This window comes from Chelonoidis abingdonii, chromosome 8 (assembly GCF_003597395.2).
Source record: "Chelonoidis abingdonii isolate Lonesome George chromosome 8, CheloAbing_2.0, whole genome shotgun sequence".
NCBI lineage: Eukaryota > Metazoa > Chordata > Testudines > Testudinidae > Chelonoidis > Chelonoidis abingdonii.
In genome coordinates, this window is record NC_133776.1 from 57,070,952 (window position 1) to 57,088,448 (window position 17,497).

The 17,497-nt window shown below is 43.5% G+C and overlaps 1 protein-coding gene across 5 annotated transcripts in view; it reads right to left on the bottom strand.

The window, feature by feature from the left end:
• FARP2 (FERM, ARH/RhoGEF and pleckstrin domain protein 2) overlaps positions 1-17,497 on the bottom strand; it is a 204,508-nt gene that overhangs the window by 121,069 nt on the left and 65,942 nt on the right. For all 5 annotated transcript variants that reach the window (XR_012656392.1, XM_075068631.1, XM_075068632.1 and 2 more), the window contains 2 exons: positions 15,828-15,870; positions 2,038-2,116 (listed from right to left, as the gene is read on the bottom strand). Coding sequence is in view for 4 of the 5 variants with exons in the window: in XM_075068631.1 (XP_074924732.1) it covers positions 2,038-2,116; positions 15,828-15,870 (122 nt within the window). In the remaining variant the exon portion in view is untranslated. The remainder of the gene's footprint in view (positions 1-2,037; positions 2,117-15,827; positions 15,871-17,497) is intronic.

Below are 17,497 nucleotides of genomic sequence, written 5' to 3' on the forward strand. Positions count from 1 at the left end.
TGATCCAAGTAGCCAATGTAATCATTAGAAGAGCACAGCAAGGCGCGCTGCGCATCAGAGAGGCTTTGAAAACCAGTTTCATGACTGGCCAGGCGTGAGTGAGTGAGTGAGAGAGAGTGTGTGCGTGTGTGTCCTTGATGCAAACCCACCCCCTTTGTTGATTTTAATTCTCTGTAAGCCAACCACCCTCCCTCCTTCGAAATAAAGTAACTATTGTTTCGAAACCATGCATTCTTTCTTTATTAATAATAAAAAAAAAAGAGAGATAACAGACAAGGTAACCTAGGTGGGGTGGGGGAGGAGGGAAGGATGAGACCACATTAATTTTTAGCGTGGCTACAATAAGCAAACTGTTTGAATGACAGCCTTCTGTTGCTTGGGCCATCCTCTGGGTGGAGTGGCTGGGTGCCCAGAGCCTCTCCTCCCCATCCGTGTTATTGGGCATCTGGGTGAGGCGGCTATGGAACATGGGGAGAAGGGTAGGCAGTTATACAGTAGATGCAGCAGGGGTCTGTGCTTTTGTTGGCTTTCCTGCAGCTCCAACAGACGCGTCACCATGTCTGTTTGCTTCCCCCATTAGCCTCAGCATCGCGTCCTGCCTCTGCTCTTTGTGCTCACTTAATTCTTACCTGGCTTCTGCTACTGAATGCCTCCATCCATTAAGCTGTGCCCTATCAGTGCAGGAGGACTGCATGAGCTCGGAAAACATGTCATCACGAGTGCGTTTTTTTTCACCTTCTAATCTGCAATAACCTCAGGGACAGAGATGATATGAGGAGCGTAGAAATATTCTACGCTCTGTGATTCTGGAGGGACTCCATGGTCACCTGTGCTGCTGAGTGCTGCTGAGCTCGCCACACTGACCAAACAGGAAATGAAATTCAAAAGTTCCCATGGCTTTTCCTGTGTACCTGGCTAATGCATCGGAGTTCAAATCAGTCACAATGAAGCACTGTGGGATAGCTACCAGAGGACAATACCGTCAATTTGCATCTGCACTACCCCAAATTTGTCACAGCGAAGTCAATCTTAGCGCTACTTCCCTTGTCGGGGAGGAGTAAAGAAGTCGATTTTAAGACCTTTAGGTCGACAGAACAGGGTTGGTAGTGTGGACGCAGCCATTTTTAAATTGACCTAACACAGCTAAATTCGACCTAACACCATAGTGTAGACCATGCCTAAGGTTATGAGGAGAGCACAGATGTGGGACCTAAATTTGTGCTAGCAGGAAGAGAGGAGAGAAGAGAAGATCAAAGTGAAGAGAGGAAGAGAAGAAGGTAGAGGTGGTGAGAACTGCAGAGAGGTGGAGGTAACCGGGAAGGAGCTAGTTGCAGGACAGAGGAAGACAGCTGCTAGGATGCAGAAGAAATGTCTGCTGAGAGGCAGATGGTCAAGATTACAACCATCCTGGGGAAGATCTGTTACAAGCAGATCTCTCCAAATCACATTACCTGTTGGTGATGAAGGGACAGGACCAGGGTACATTTACAGATAGTAACATGCTGAAGATATCAATTATTTACTAACTTTTTAAAATCTGACATAAATAACATGCTGAATATGATAAGCAGATCAGCAGAAGCTGTTACAGATGTAATCTACTAACCTGATGGATTCCTGCTATTTGACAATTAACCATTTATTAAAACATTTATCACTTAATCCTTCTAAAAACTATTTATAAATGTACAATATAAAGAGTGACCATTTCCTCTACATAACTGCCTCCTTCAATGGTAACACATTGACATGTTTGGTAGACAGAAATTGCCCCCGCCGACCTGCACCGTTATCTATTCATGCAAACTTTCACTACTTTTTACAGCCACAGGCATCATCTACCACCTGAATCATTAAGATAGCTATTTCTGTTAGAAATGTGAGTTTCTAATAGAAATGTTCCCCCACCTTCCCTAAAAGCTAACCTTTATTGTTATAACAGAGAAAATACCTCTTAGGTGAGCTTATTTCTATCTTCTCTTCATGTCCGTATTTTTAACCACTAATGAACATTAATTACTTTGAAAGATATTTTACCTGGTGTATTCCTCTTGCAGCTGACCAGGGTCAGGAGGGAAAAACTTTACAGCTAGACGAAGCACTGTGTTCTTTGGCCCTATGAAAAAATATTAAACAGTTTTACAAACAAATATCTCTAAACAGAATAAGGAAAGGAAAGGACTTATAACAATAGAATTTTAAATGAAGGAGACAAAACAGGCAGTTTGAATTACTTGTTACGGTTCAGTTTATCAATTAATTCCCAAATCTCCTCTAGTGACACCTCAGTCTGTGACAATTCCTCTGATTTGTCACCTACAAAAGCCGGCTCAGGTTTGGGAATCTCCCTAATATCCTCAGCCATGAAGACTAAAGCAAAGAATCCATTTAGTTTCTCCGCAATTACTTTATCGTCTTTAAGCGCTCCTTTTGTATCTCGATCGTCAAGGGGCCCCACTGGTTGTTTAGCAGGCTTCCTGCTTCTGATGTACTTAAAAAACATGTTATTACCTTTTGAGTTTTTGGCTAGCTGTTCTTCAAACGCCTCTTTGACTCTTATTACATTTTTACACTTAATTTGGCAGTGTTTATGGTCCTTTCTACTTACCTCACTAGGATTTGACTTCCACTTTTTAAAAGATGCCTTTTTCTCTCTCACTGCTTCTTTTACATGCTTGTTAAGCCACGGTGACTCTCTTAGTTCTTTTACTGTATTTTTTAATTTGGGGTATACATTTAAGTTGAGCCACTATTATGGTGTCTTTGAAAAACACCCATGCAGCTTGCAGGGATTTCACTTTAGTCACTGTACCTTTTAATTTCTGTTTAACTAACCCCTCATTATTGCATAGTTCCACTTTCTGAAATGAAATGCCACAGTGTTGGGCTGTTGAGATGTTCTTCCCAACACAGGGATGTTAAATATTGTTATATTATGGTTTCCAAGTGGTCCTGTTATAGTTACCTCTTGGACCAGCTCCTATGCTCCACTCAGGACTAAATCAAGAGTTGCCTCTCCCCTTGTGGGTTCCCGTACCAGCTGCTCCAAGAAGCAGTCATTTAAAGTATCAAGAAATTTTGTGTGTGCATTTTGTCCTGAGGTGATATGTTCCCAGTCAATATGGGGATAATTGAAATCCCCCACTATTACTGAGTTCTTAATTTTGATAGCCTCTCTAATTTCCCTTAGCATTTCATCATCACTGTCACTATTCTGGTCAAGTGGTCGATAATAGATCCCTAATGTTATATTTTATTAGAGCATGGAATTACTATCCATAGAGATTCTATGGAACATGTGGATTCACTTAAGATTTTTACTTCATTTCATTCTACATTTTCTTTCACATATATTGCCACTTCCCCCACCCACGACCTGTTCTGTCCTTCCGATATATTTTGTACCCTGGAATGATTGTGTCCCATTGGTTGTCCTCAGTCCACCAGGTTTCTATGATGCCTATTATATCAATATCCGCCTTTATCACGGGGCACTCTAGTTCACCCATCTTATTATTTAGACTTCTAGCATTTATATACAAGCACTTTAAAAAATTGTCCCTGTTTGTCTGCCCTTTTCTGATGTGTCCGATTCTTTTTTATGTGAATGTTTCTCGTCTGATCTGGCCCCTAGATTATCCTCTTCCATCCTCTCCTCCTGACTAAAACCTAGAAAATTCTCTATCAATAGACTTTCCTCTAAGAGAAGTATCTGTCCGATTCACGTGCTCCTCTGCAGCAGTCGGCTTTCCCCCCATCTCCTAGTTCAAAAACTGCTCTGCAACCTTTTTAATGTTAAGTGCCAGCAGTTTGGTTCCACTTTAAGCGGAGCCCATCTCTCCTGTATAGGCTCCCCCTATCCCAAAAGCTTCCCCAGTTCTTAATGAATCTAAACCCCTCCTCTCTACACCATCGTCTCATCCATGCATTGAGACTCTGAAGCTCTGCCTGCCTACCTGGGAGCTGGGACTGGGAGCATTTCTGAGAATGCCACCATAGAGGTCCTGGATTTCAATCTCTTCCCTAGCAGCTTAAATTTGGCCTCCAGGATGTCTCTCCTACCCTTTCCTATGTCACTGGTACCTACATGTACCATGACCACTGGCTCTCTCCAACACTACACAGGGCTGCACCCTTGAGAACAGGGCTGTTAACAGGGAGTTTCACAAGGGAGTCCTCTAGGTGAAGGAGGAGCAAACAGAAACCTTGGGGTAAGTGGCTGTCTATAGTGTGTGTTTGTGTTTGGGGGTTACTTGCTGTATGCTGAGCTTGTGTTTGTATGTCTGTCTGTTTGAAGGACCGTGTGCTGTGGCTGGCAGCTGTGAGCTTCAAAGCAAGGTTTGAAAGGTAGAAGCATCTGTTAATTGGCTGAGCCTTAGTCAGTGGGCGGGACTATCAAGAAGGTCAGGGCTTTATAAAGCAGCGAGCAAGCAACCAGGGAGTTTTGTGAACAGGGCTGCTAACAGGGAGTTTCACAGGGGAGTGGGAAGGGGACAAGGTTCACTTGCAATTTCTTAAAACCTGTAAACTAAACTATTTTCAGAACTTCTTGATTTAAACAATACCCTTTCATTAAATAGGTAGCTGTAGAAGAGAATGCAGCAGAGTGGGGGTTACCCAGTTTATTGCACTGAGTGCAGCATGTATGATTACCTGCCCTGCGGGCGGATGGCGTATGTGTGCATTTGGTGCAAGGAGCTCCTGGCCCTCAGAGACCACATACAGGCTTTGGAGGCCAAGGTGACGGAACTGGAGGAGCTAAGGGAGGCAGAGAGGTAGGTTGATGAGGCTTTCCGGGACACTGTAGAATTGTCCCACCTCCGGTCAGACAGCCCTGCGCTGCTGAGGAGGATGAAAGGTCCAGGGAAGTAAAGCCGTCAACGGGAGCAGAGGGAAACCTTCCCATAGTTGGGACCCTTCTTCCAGTTGATGTTGGGGTATCCTCTCACATTGAGGTTACCTCTCTGGGGAAGGGAACTCCAGTCACTAGGAAAAGGCAGGTGCTAGTAATGGGAGAGTCAATCATTAGAAACAGACAGCTGAATTTGTGTTGACCGGGAGAACCGTATGGTGACTTGCCTGCCTGGTGCGAAGGTTGCGGATCTCTCAAGGCATCTAGATAGACTTATGTGTAGTGCTGGGGAGTAACGGTCTCAAGTTGCAGTGGGAGAGGTTTAGGTTGGATATTTGGAAAAACTATTTCACTAGGAGGGTGGTGAAGCACTGGAATGGGTTACCTAGGGAGGTGGTGGAATCTCCATCCTTAGATGTTTTTGAGGTCAGGCTTGACAAAGCCCTGGCTGGGATGATTTAGTTGGGGATTGGTCCTGCTTTGAGCAGGAGGTTGGACTAGATGACCTCCTGAGGTCCCTTCCAACCCTGATATTCTATGATTCGAAGGAGAGATTAATAAGACTGGGACTCTTCAGCCTGGAAAAGAGACAACTAAGGAAGAGGATATGACAGAGGTCTACAAAATAATGATTAGGGGGGAGAAAATAAATAAGGAAGTATTATTTACTCCTTCTCATAACACAAGAACTAGGGGTCACCAAATTAAATTAAGAGGCAGTAGGTTTAAAACAAAAACAAATGCAAGTATTTCTTCACACAACGCCATGGCTATTGGCCATTGTTGGAAGACAGAATACTGCATTAGATGGACCATAGGTCCAACCCAGTATTGCCGTTATGTTCTTAAATACACTATGAGCAAGAAAAACACTAAGGAAAGTCTAGGTCCTCTATTTAAAAGGGAAGGAGAATGACAAGAAGGTAGTTGAGGTTTTTAATGAGGTGTTTAATGTCTAAATTGCTTCAGTCTTTACTAGAAAGTTTATTGATGACCAGATACTCAACACAATTAATATTAATGGCAAGGGGAAACGAGTCAAAATAGGGAAAGAACATCTTAAATATTTAGATAAATTAAATATATTCAAGTCGGCAAGGCCTGGTGAAATCCATCCTAAGGTACACAAAATATAAATGAAGCAATCTTGGAATCATTAACAATTATCTCAGAGTTTAGGGAGGATGGGTCAGGTCCCAGAGTACTAGAGAAGGGCAAAAAAGGATCTGGGGAATTACAGACCAGTCATCCTAACTTCAATATCTGGAAAGATACTGGAACAAATTATTAAACAATCAATTTATAAGCATCTAGGAGGATAATAGGATTATAAGAAATAGCCAGCATGGATTTATCAAGAATAAAATCATGCCAGAGTTATTGGCTTAGTGATAGGGAGGAAGCAGTAGATGTGATGTCAAAAATGTTACTTAAAATAAAGATACACCATCCCAACATGACACTCAAACTAAGGAAATGTGGTCTAGATGAAATTACTATAAAATGGGCGTACAACTGGTTGAATGACCACACTCAAAGAGTAGTTATCAATGGTTTGCTATCTGATTAAGCAGATATATCCAGGGAGATCCCGCTGAGGGGTCAGTCCTGGTCTGGTACTATTCAATATTTCCATTAATGATTTGGATAATGGAGTAAAGAGTATGCTTATAAAATCTGCAGATGACACCACACTAGGAGGGATTACAAACATTTTGGAGGACAGGATTATAATTCAAAACAACCCTGACAAATCTGAGAATTGGTCTGATTTCAACAAGATGAAACTCAATTAGATCAGTACAGAATACTTCACTTAAGAAGTAAAAATCAAATGCACAACTACAAAATGGGGAATAACTGGCTACATGGTAATACTGCTGAGAAGGCTATAGGGTTATAATGGATCACAAATTGAATATGACTCACTGTGATGCTGTTGCAAAAGAAGACTAATATTCTAGGATGTATTAACAGGAGTTTCGTACGCAAGACAAGATAGGTGAGGCCTCAGCTAGAGTATTGCATCCAATTCTGGGTGCCACACTTTAGGAAAGATGTGGACAAACTAGAGAGTCCAGAGGACAGCAACAAAAAATGGTAAAAGGTTTAGGAAACCTAATCTTTGAGGAAAAATTAAAAACCAAATGGCATGTCTAGTCTTGAGAAAAGAAGACTGAGGGAAGACCTGATAATCTTCAAATATTTTAAGAGCTGTTATAAAGAGGGCTGTGATGAACTGATCTTCATGTTCACTGAAGACAGAATAAGCAGTAATGGGCATAACATGCAGTAAGGGAGATTTAGGTTAGTTATTAGGAAAACCTTTCTAAGTTAGCGTAGTGAGGCAATGACTCACCTCCTTCTGGTTGTCTCTGTAATTAGCTCTCCAGCATATGGAATGCCTCCTACTGGCTGGTGTCTCACCTGCCGCTGGTCCCTGTGTCCCTCCTGGACCTCAGTGCCCTTTACCTTGGAGTTCTGCCCACTGCAGTACCCCCACATACTGGGTCTCCCCTCCCAGGGGAACCCCCAACCCTCTAGACGCACCTTAGCTCAGTGGCGTCCGCCAGTTGTCATCCAGCCCCTTTCTCAAGGGACAGACTGCGGTCCATAATGGCCACTCATCACCAGCAAAGGGGTCGGACCAGCTGCCTCTGTCTATTGCCAGGCTGCACTCCTGCAGCCCCAGTACCTTCTTAGGCATTAACCAAGGCCTCAGCCTAGGGAGTTGCCAGGCTGGAGCTCACCAGCTCCTTTGCCCTTCCCCAGCACTGCTCAGTCTCAGGTATCCTTGCTCCTTCAGGCAGCTGGGTCCTTCTCTCTCCAGAGGGAGAGTCTGCCTGCCTTCTCCCCAGGAGCCCTTCTTATACTGGCCCAGCTGGGTCCTGATTGGCTGCCTCAAACCCACCCATGATTGGCTTCCTGGGGCAGCCCTTTCCCAAGGCTGTTTTAACCCCTTCAGGGTGACCACTCTGCTACAGGTAGTTAAACTATGGATCTGGTTACCAAGGGAGATTATGGAATCCCTATCACTGGAGCTTTTTAAAATCTGCTGGATGGTCTAGGTTTACTTGGCCCTCCTTCAGCATAGGGGGCTGGACTGATGACTTGCCAGGGTCCCTTCTACCCCTACTTTTCTATGATTCTATAATTATGATTTAACTATGTAATCAGGCAGGGTAATAACACACAGATACCTGTACTTTTTATAAATATCATATGCCCCTCAATGTATTTCCCAGTTCTCCACATGTTTAGACAAATCTCTCTGTTCCTATCCTCTTAGCAGCCATGCTGACAGAGAGATCCTTGGCTGGGAGCAGAGAGGAAACAGTGTTCTGTAGGATTAGATATGGCCAGACTTTCAGACCAACTCCACCCAAGCAATTAGAGAACAAGAGCTGCTACAACTACAAGAGAAGCTTTGCCTCTCCTGAGCTTGGTAAGGACCTTTGCTATTAGAAAGAATGGGGAAAAACTGCAGAGAACACAGAAGCTGCTAGTACCAATAAGGTTTTTGCAAGGTGGGCTGTTCAGAAGAATGGTGAATAGATTTATTTTTGATGTCCTCCACTGGGAATCCATCCCACTATCACCTGAGCCACTGATTATTTGTGAGGATCAACACCAGACAGTGTCTCTTCCTGACAGCCAAGTGGCTGTTGGGAGCGTGGCTGGCTCCAAGGTTTTTGCCGCCCCAAGCGGCGGCGGGGGCGGGGAGCTGTAATCGCGATCGGCAGCGGGTCGAAGAGCCGGATGTGCCGCTCCAAGCACCTACTTGCTGCCCTGGTGCCTGGAGCTGGCCCTGGTTGGGAGCATCTTGCAGGACAGTGCCTAACTACATATATATAAGGCTTCAAAAACAAAAGTCAATATCCTATCCGTTTCTGCTTGTTGAGGTAGAATATAGTAACCTGATCACTTGTAAAAACAACTAGGAGTCCTTGTGGCACCTTAGAGACTAACAAATTTGAGGGTGTCTCATCTTTTCATGTGCTGTATATTTATACCTGCTTACTGTATTTTCCACTCCATGCATCTGATGAAGTGATTATATCCCATGAAAGCTTATGCCGAAATAGCACGGTTAGTCTCTAAGGTATCAGAAGAACTCCTCATTGTTTTTAGTGATACAGACTAACACGGCTACCCCTCTGAAACCTGACCATTTGTGTAAATCAGGAGCATCTTTAGGGATGTTATGAATGGGATTTTCAAAAGCACTCAGTGTTGGCCTACCTCTGCTTCCACTGAAGAAAATTGCCTAATTCATCAACTGGGAGTAAAGTTAAGCTAATGTTGAGCACTTTTGAAAGTCCCATCCCAGGTCTATGAAAGCCCCCTGCACATACAGAACCATTCTCATACTCTGGGTATGCATGTGTAGATCATGTGCGTTGCAGGCAGGATATATCCATGGTTATTACAATTTAGACTGGAGGAACTTGGAAGCCCTTTTCTAATAGCAGATTATTAGTTATTTGCCATAAAGCTAGCAGGTCAGAGTTTTTCTCCAATTCAGTGACTACAGCATATTATAAATAGAGGCAACCTGTATGTTCTTTAAAAAAAATAATTAATTAGTCTTTGATAAAGAATATGGCAGTAACATTTATCAAAGTTATTGAAAATAAACTCCCTAATGAACACTATACAAGAGTTTATATACACCTTTACCCCAATATAACGCGGTCCTCGGGAGCCAAAAAATCTCACCATGTTATAGGTGAGGTTGCATTATATCAGGGTAGAGAGAGGAACCTCTCCCCACCCCAGCTCACCTCCGCCTCCTCCCTCAGCACACCGCCACCACTCCGCTTCTCCCTTCCTCCCTTCCAGGCTTGCCGCACCAATCAGCTGTTTGGTCTGGCAAGCCTGGACGGGGGGAGGGTGGGGGAAGGTATGTTGTAAACAAGACAAGAGAAGTCATTCTTCCGCTCTACTCTACGCTGGTTAGGCCTCAACTGGAGTAGTGCGTCCAGTTCTGGGCACCACATTTCAAGAAAGATGTGGAGAAATTGGAGAGGGTCCAGAGAAGAGCAACAAGAATGATTCAAGGTCGTGAGAATATGACCTATGAAGGAAGGCTGGAAGAACTGGGTTTATTTAGTTTGGAAAAGAGAAGACTGAGAGGGGACATGATAGCAGTTTTCAGGTATCTAAAAGGGTATCATCAGGAGGAGGGAGAAAACTTGTTCACCTTAGCCTCTAATGATAGAACAAGAAGCAATGGGCTTAAACTGCAGCAAGGGAGATTTAGGTTGGACATTAGGAAAAAGTTCCTAACTGTCAGGGTAGTTAAACAGTGGAATAAATTTCCTAGGGAGGTTGTGGAATCTCCATCTCTGGAGATATTTAAGAGTAGGTTAGATAAATGTCTATCAGGGATGGTCTAGACAGTATTTGGTCCTGCCATGAGGGCAGGGGACTGGACTCGATAGACTCTAGGACTGGAAGGGACCTCGAGAGGTTATGAATCTCTGAATCTATAAGAGAAGCATAGTGGCAGTGGCGTGCTCAGGGGAGGAGGCGGAGATGAGCTGGAGCAGGGAGTGGTTCCTCTGCGCCCCCCGTTACTTGCTGCAGTCCTCTCCAGGGCCCCCCTGCCCCAGTTCACCTCCGTTCCGCCTCCTCCCACAAGCGCGCTGCAGCTCTGCTTCTCCCCACTCCCTCCCACGCTTGCCATGCCAATCAGCTGTTTGGCACGGCAAGCCTGGGAGGGAGGAGGAGAAGCGGAGCTGAGCGCGTGCTCGTGGGAGGAGGCGGCAGCGGCGGCGAACTGGGGCTGGGAGTGGTTCCTCTGTGCCCTCACCCTTACTTGCTGCAGCCCCCCTGCCCCAGCTCACCTCCACTTCGCCTCCACCTACAAGCATGCCGCAGCTCCGCTTTTCCTTCCTCCCTGGCTTGCCGTGCCAAACCGCTGCCTGGGAGGGAGGAGAAGTGGAGCTGCAGCATGCTCGTGGGAGGAGGCGAAGCAGAAGTGACCTGAGGCAGGGGGCCCCGGGGAGGGTCGCAGCAAGTAACAGGTGGGTACAGAGGAATCGCTTGCAGTAACGTGAATTCGGCTATAACAAGGTAAAGCCCCATCTCCCGGAGCGCTGCTTTACCGCGTTATATCCAAACTTACGTTATATCGGACCGCATTATATCAGGGTAGAGGTGTATATTCAAAATAGATGAACAGAGTTGGTTCAAGTGTAAATTTTAGTAATGTTCTTAGTATATTTAAAAGTCTTTACAGCCATAGAACATGTCAGCAAAGACTCCGAACTACATACGCATCATTTACTTCACAAATCTGTATCAACTCCATACACTAAAACTATAAGCATGTCTGAACTATATTAACTTAAAAGCCCATTAAATACCTACCACTCACAACCTTCTTGCTGAGAAATTAAAATATAAGGAAACACTGAAAAAACAAGTAGTACATCAATATTAACCAAAAAAGAGAAAGTACAGGGAAAGACTTTATATTATTGTTGGAGTTCTGAGAAACATGGATGATTTGAGCAATCCCCACTGAAGGAGGAAGAGATTTTATTTTTTTCAACTGCAATACTTAAAACAAGAAACGTGCACATCTGAAACATCTGTTCGCGTTCAGGTCACAGAATTTTAAACATACTTGAAACTGAAGCACATTTTAGTTTTAAAAAACATTTAAACGTGCTACTTCCCACACCCTTTTAAAGGCTTGAAAAGGAAAGCTATATTTTGCACAATTCCACAAAGGAAAAGGTTAGTTGATTTAAAATATGAAAAAAACATTTCTTAGTTTCAGTTTTCATTAGTCCATGCCTCAATACTTGCCTGCTAATTAACGTATTTTAAAACCAATAAAGCAGTTAGTTCATTCTCAAAGAGCTGCACATGAAGTGTAAGTTCTGTTAGAATTCTTCCATTCAAAATGTCCTTGTACCACAATAGCAGCTAAAATAAATTGTTCATGCAGACAAGAGATACTTTCAGAGCTCTCTGCATGAATGCACACACTTTTACTTCAAGCTTTGCTTCTCAAGGCAATTTTAAAAGTGGGAGAGTGTGGAAAAGGGGTTCCAGTATTCAGTACTAACTTAAGAAAAATATTCTCTTGCGAGATACCAAAAAATAGCTTTAAAAAAATGAACCCCCTTTTCCAGCGGTTGCAGGTTTAACATGGGACAAAAGACAACCACCACCACCAATGTCTTTTAGGGCCTAAAAATCTAGCTGACCTAACAAAAAAGACTCGGTTTAATATAGTCTTTAGGTCAGCAGATAATGGCCTCAGTCATATAGTTTAGCACAGGGGCGGCCAACCTGAGCCTGAGAAGGAGCCAGAATTTACCAATGTACATTGCCGAAGAGCCACAGTAATATGTCAGGAGCCTCCCAACAGCTCCCCCACCCCGCTCCCAGCACCTCCCACCCACCAGCAGCCCCACTGATTAGCACCTTCCCCTCCCTCCCCGCACCTTCCAATCAGCTGTTTCATGGCATGCAGGAGGCTCAGGGTGGGGAGGGGGAGGAATGAGGCCATGGCAGGCTCAAGGGAGGGAGTTGGAAGGGGTAGAGTGGGGAATGGTCCTGTGGCAGAGCCAGCGGTTGAGCAGNGAGGGCATGGTAAGCTCAGGTGAGGGGGCAGGAAGGGGTGGACTGGGGTAGGGCCTGTGGCAGAGCCAGGGGTTGAGCAGTGAGCACCTGCCCCCGTCACAATGGAAAGTTGGTGCCTGTAACTCCAGCCCTGGGGTGGGTGCCTATACAAGGAGCCACATATTAACTTCTGAAGAACTGCATGTGGCTCTGGAGCCACAGGTTGGCCATTCCTGGTTTAGCATGTCACCATGTTCTGGGCCATGGTCTGCAAAGATAATATTTTGATTAACCTATTTACCAGGTAGCACCTGGCCATCAGTATGATTAGGTAGCAGATATTAGTATAAATCTAAGTTTCCCCAGTCTATTCAAGTATGGTACATGATGCACATAGAACAAGCAGGCACTTGCTAGATGCATGACTGCACAGCTGATGCCTGTAAGTGTCTCTGTGATGCTGGCAAACCAGGTGCCTGCTCAAGCCAATGCCCTGGGCCTCACTGAACACTTACAAATGCATAGCTAGAAACCAGTCTTGCTTGCCTGTGCCTTAGCACTGTCAAAATAGATATTAGATGTCAAGTTGATAGGAATGTTCAGCATTTTATAAAATGCCCGTAAGATGCTGCATGTATTGATTTTACCTATAATCTCTATAGCCTATGGTATAAAGTTATATTGAGTGTTTGCCTTGTAAACCTCTGTAATTGTGTAACTCAACAAACAGGAGGAGCAGCATTGATTAAGGTAAACTGGTCAGCACATAATATGGTCCACTTGTGGCAAATGACATGTTGTATGGCATCAAAGGACAGAATGTTGATTGCATTCCTAATTCCCTCCAGGAAGGAGAGACCTACACATGAACTCATCCTATCAGTTTGGACTCTGGAGTGGCTAACAATCCTTGATGAGTAGAAACAATCTCCTTTATGCTGTCTAGACACAGAGACAAAGATTCCTAAACATAAGGAAAGAAAATCCCATGTTGTTTGGCATGGGTTAGCCCTAAAAGACATTTTGAATTGACAGATTACTACAACTGTGTCACCTTTTGAAACTCAGACAAACTCATGTGTGACTTTTGAAACTCAGACACACACATGCTTTAACCTCTTTAAATAACTCATTCTCTTTTCCTAGCTAACAAACTTTTATTACAGGATTGGCTACCAACATTTTTTTTCGTGCGAGATCTAAGGTACAAATTGATGTGGGGTAAGTGACCAGTCTCTTGGAATGGAAAGCAACCTGAATATTTTGTGTTTTTTGATGTAAGTGACCATTTATCACATAGTCCAGTTTGCAGTGGCAAGACAGATTGAAATGTCCAAGGGGAGACTGTCTGTAACTCCATTAGAAGCCTATTGTAGTACTTTGGGAGTTCAAATGTGTTACTGGGCTGGTGAAATCTAATTATAGAACATACAAGCATTTTGGACTGTGTGCCTTGCTTTTTGAAAATCTGCCCTGAGATTGGCGCACACAGTCGTAAGCCACTCCAGACAGTGTGACAGTCCCACCAATTTTTTGTCAACTATTCTCCTTGGGAGAGAATTCCTCTCCCAAGATGGAAACTATTTGAATACACAAGAGCTACAATGTGGCATGCATAAGGAGATGATCCTTTAAAATAGAAACTTGCTATTCGTGATTCTACAGAACAATGAACTTAGGTTCTCCTGAAGAGGCTCTCTCTATAGCTAGTACTATGCCTTTTTATTTATTTTTCTACGGTTGAAGAGGATGAAAGTTAAAAACTTGCACAATGGGTTTAAGCTAAAAAAGTCAATTCATCTCAATTTCTTGTTGGTCAGGTTAGTTTGAAGAATTTCTAAAGAAATGTCCAAATAATAACTTTCTACAGTGTTCTGGGGCCATTTGCCAAAGACCTCCTTCATTAACATAAGCTTCTGCAGACTGCTTTCAGCAACAGAAAAAAATAACTCCAAAAATGATTACTGAAAGGCCCTGTATAGCATAGTCAATAAAATTGTTGGCAGGAGTGGGAATCCACCACACATTCCTGCACTTGTGATTCCAGAACCCCTACATTTAGAAGCAGCAAATGTGTACCCAATTTGATCCTGTTCTAGAAAAGGAATGTCTTGTACATGGTTGAAGAATTAGGCTGCACATGCTAGATTTTAGATGATATCAGCTCACTATATTTTTTCATCTTTTCTTTGGGCCTTTGATGAAAGCTAAAGCAGAGAATGTCAGTGCTGCAACTCTCTCTTATTGGGCAAAGACTGGAAACAATTTCTCTCCAGAAATTGTCCTCCTCCTACACAATGGATTCCTTCCACATCAGAACAACCTAAGCTAAACAAAGCTCCAACAATATGACTGATACTCTTCACCTAAATCTAAAAGCATCTGATCCAATCTACCCAAATGTATATCACTGCAAAGTGACAGGTTTTCAGTCATTTCAAATTCCATCCAGAATCAGGTTTACAAGTCCAAATACAAACCCTTTATCTCCCCCTTCCAAAAAATATTTTCCAAATATCTCCTAAATAGCTAAATAGATAGCTGCCTTCTGAATCCAGGTTTAACGGCTCTGTTAGTCATGGCTTAACGTAACACAACTAAGGACTTCAGATTTCCCACATTCCAGATATTAGTTGGTATCAGACACAAGTTTGTGTACACACTATCTGTAGAGATGGCATGCCACATTTAGAGAAGAATATCTCAAAGATGTTAAGAATGTAATCCCCTAGTGCAGAGTCCATAAGGAACAAGATCAAGGTTGTGTGGTTTATGGCTATTATGTGTTACCTCAATGGAAGCAACTGAGTCCTTTATCGTTTTGTGGTCTAACACAACACAAGATAGTCACATTTGGTAAGTTAACTGTACCAAAGCAAAGCATATATTGGGATTTAGATAGGAGGAGGAAAAGAAGTCTTCCATTTGTTGGCTGTCTTAGAGCTTAATCATATGAGATACTGAACACACTCAGCCTCCACTTAAGTGAATGAGAGTGGGCATTCACACCTCATAGAACAGAGACCTAATGGACAAATAGCGAGCAACTAATTGGACAAGATTTAGGTCTCTGAGGAAGCAGCAAGTTATCTTTCTAGAAAAAGAAAGATTTACATTTAGTTCAAAATAGCCCATAAAGCATGCAGTAATTCAACATGGTAGTAAAACTATGAATGGCACATATTTTAGAAATTTTTGATACTGTTAGAGGGCTTGAAGCCATCTTGAAGGTTTGAGTTTGTAGATGTATGTTTAAATCAACTATATATGGTAACGACAAGTACAAAACCAGTAAACCTGATTAAAAAAATCAACTAACAACTATGAAAACAAACAAATTAAATTCCTGAAAAATTAAAGGAACACTCTTTAAAAAAATTAAATATGTACTTACTTCGTACTTGTTTAACGATAGGTTTCATAGGTTCAAGCCAAATCTGGAAGTGAGACAAAAGTTAAAAATTAAATATCCATACTCTAATGCTACAGAAATGTTGTAAAACACCAAAACCAAAAATCAACTAAAAAATACTTACTAAACGAGCATGTATTTCTCTCTCCCTATTTCAGTGCAATAGCATAACAATTTTCTTCCACTAGTTGAACAAACATGCTTAGCCATGATTTAAACATAAAAAGAGAAGGTTACTCACCTTGCAGTAACTGAGGTTCTTCAAGATGTATGTCCCAGTGGGTGCTCTACTCCAGGTGACAGTGCGTCCCAGCACCGTTGATCAGAGATCTTTGGTAGCAGTGCCTGTCCTGGATGCACGCGCTCAGCTGCTGTCTTGCGGTGGCGTTAGGCAACCCGCACCCCCGCCCTGGTCCTTCTCTACCATAGAGTTGTCTGATTAGTACTCCAAAGTAGAGGGGAGGAGGGTGGGTAGTGGAGCACCCACAGGGACACACAGCTTGAAGAACCTCAGTTACTGCAAGGAGAGTAACCTTCTCTTCTTCGAGTGCTGTCCCTGTGGGTGCTCCACTCCAGGTGAATGTGAATGTGTACTACTATCGCTGGTGAGATTTTAGAGTTGTGGCAGTAATAACAGTAGACAGTACTGTGTGGCCTACTATGGAGTCTGTCATTGTATCCTGTGCGATAGCATAACATTTGACAAATGTCTGGTCAGATGTCCACATGGCCGTCTTGCACATGTTGGTAGTATGTACGTTGTGGAGGAAGGCAATGGATGTTGATATCACCCGAGTAGAATGAGTTCTGATGCCCTGGGCTGGTTGAGCACTTCGAGTCTGGTAGCAGGATCTGATGAAGTCAGAGATCCACTTGGAGAGTCGTTGCTTAGAGATAGCATCACCCTTTGACCTCTCAGTAGTAGAGATAGAGAGTAGGGGATTTACGAAATGGCTTAGTTCTCTCAAGATAGAATGCAATTGCCTGTTGGATGTCGAGGATATGTAATGCTGCTTCCTGTGGAGTCTCATGAGGTCTGGGATAGAATGCAGGTAAGTGTATTGGCTAGTTAAGGTGGAAGGTACATACCACTTTGGGGAGAAATCTGGGGTGGGGTTGCACAGAAACCTTGTCTTTGGAGAAAATCGTGTAGGGAGGATAGGCCATCAGGGCACTTATTTCACTGACCCTTCTCACTGATATTATGGCAACCAAGAAAGCTACTTTCATAGACACGTGGAGCAGGGATGAGGTGTCCAGGGACTCGAAAGGAGGTTTCATGAGACCTCGGAGAACTAGGTTGAGATTCCAGGAGGCTGCTGCTGGATGAATCTCAGAGTAGAGATTTTGCAGGCCCATGAGGAAGAGTTTTATGGTGAGGTGGGCAAAAAGCGAATATCTATCCAGCAAGGTCATGGAAGGTTGTGAGGGCCATGAGGTGTACTCTGATAGAACTGAGCAAGAGCCCATCCTGTTTTAGTTTCAAAAGGCAGTCTAAGATGTCAGGGAGGGTCACGGTCTGGGGTGTCAAGCATCTGTGGAAGCACCATACAGAGAAGCCGTTCCACTTTTGCAAGTAAGTCTTAAGAGTGGACTCTCTTCTACTGTGCAGGAGGACATACTGGACCTGCTCCAAACAGGCTAATTCGTGG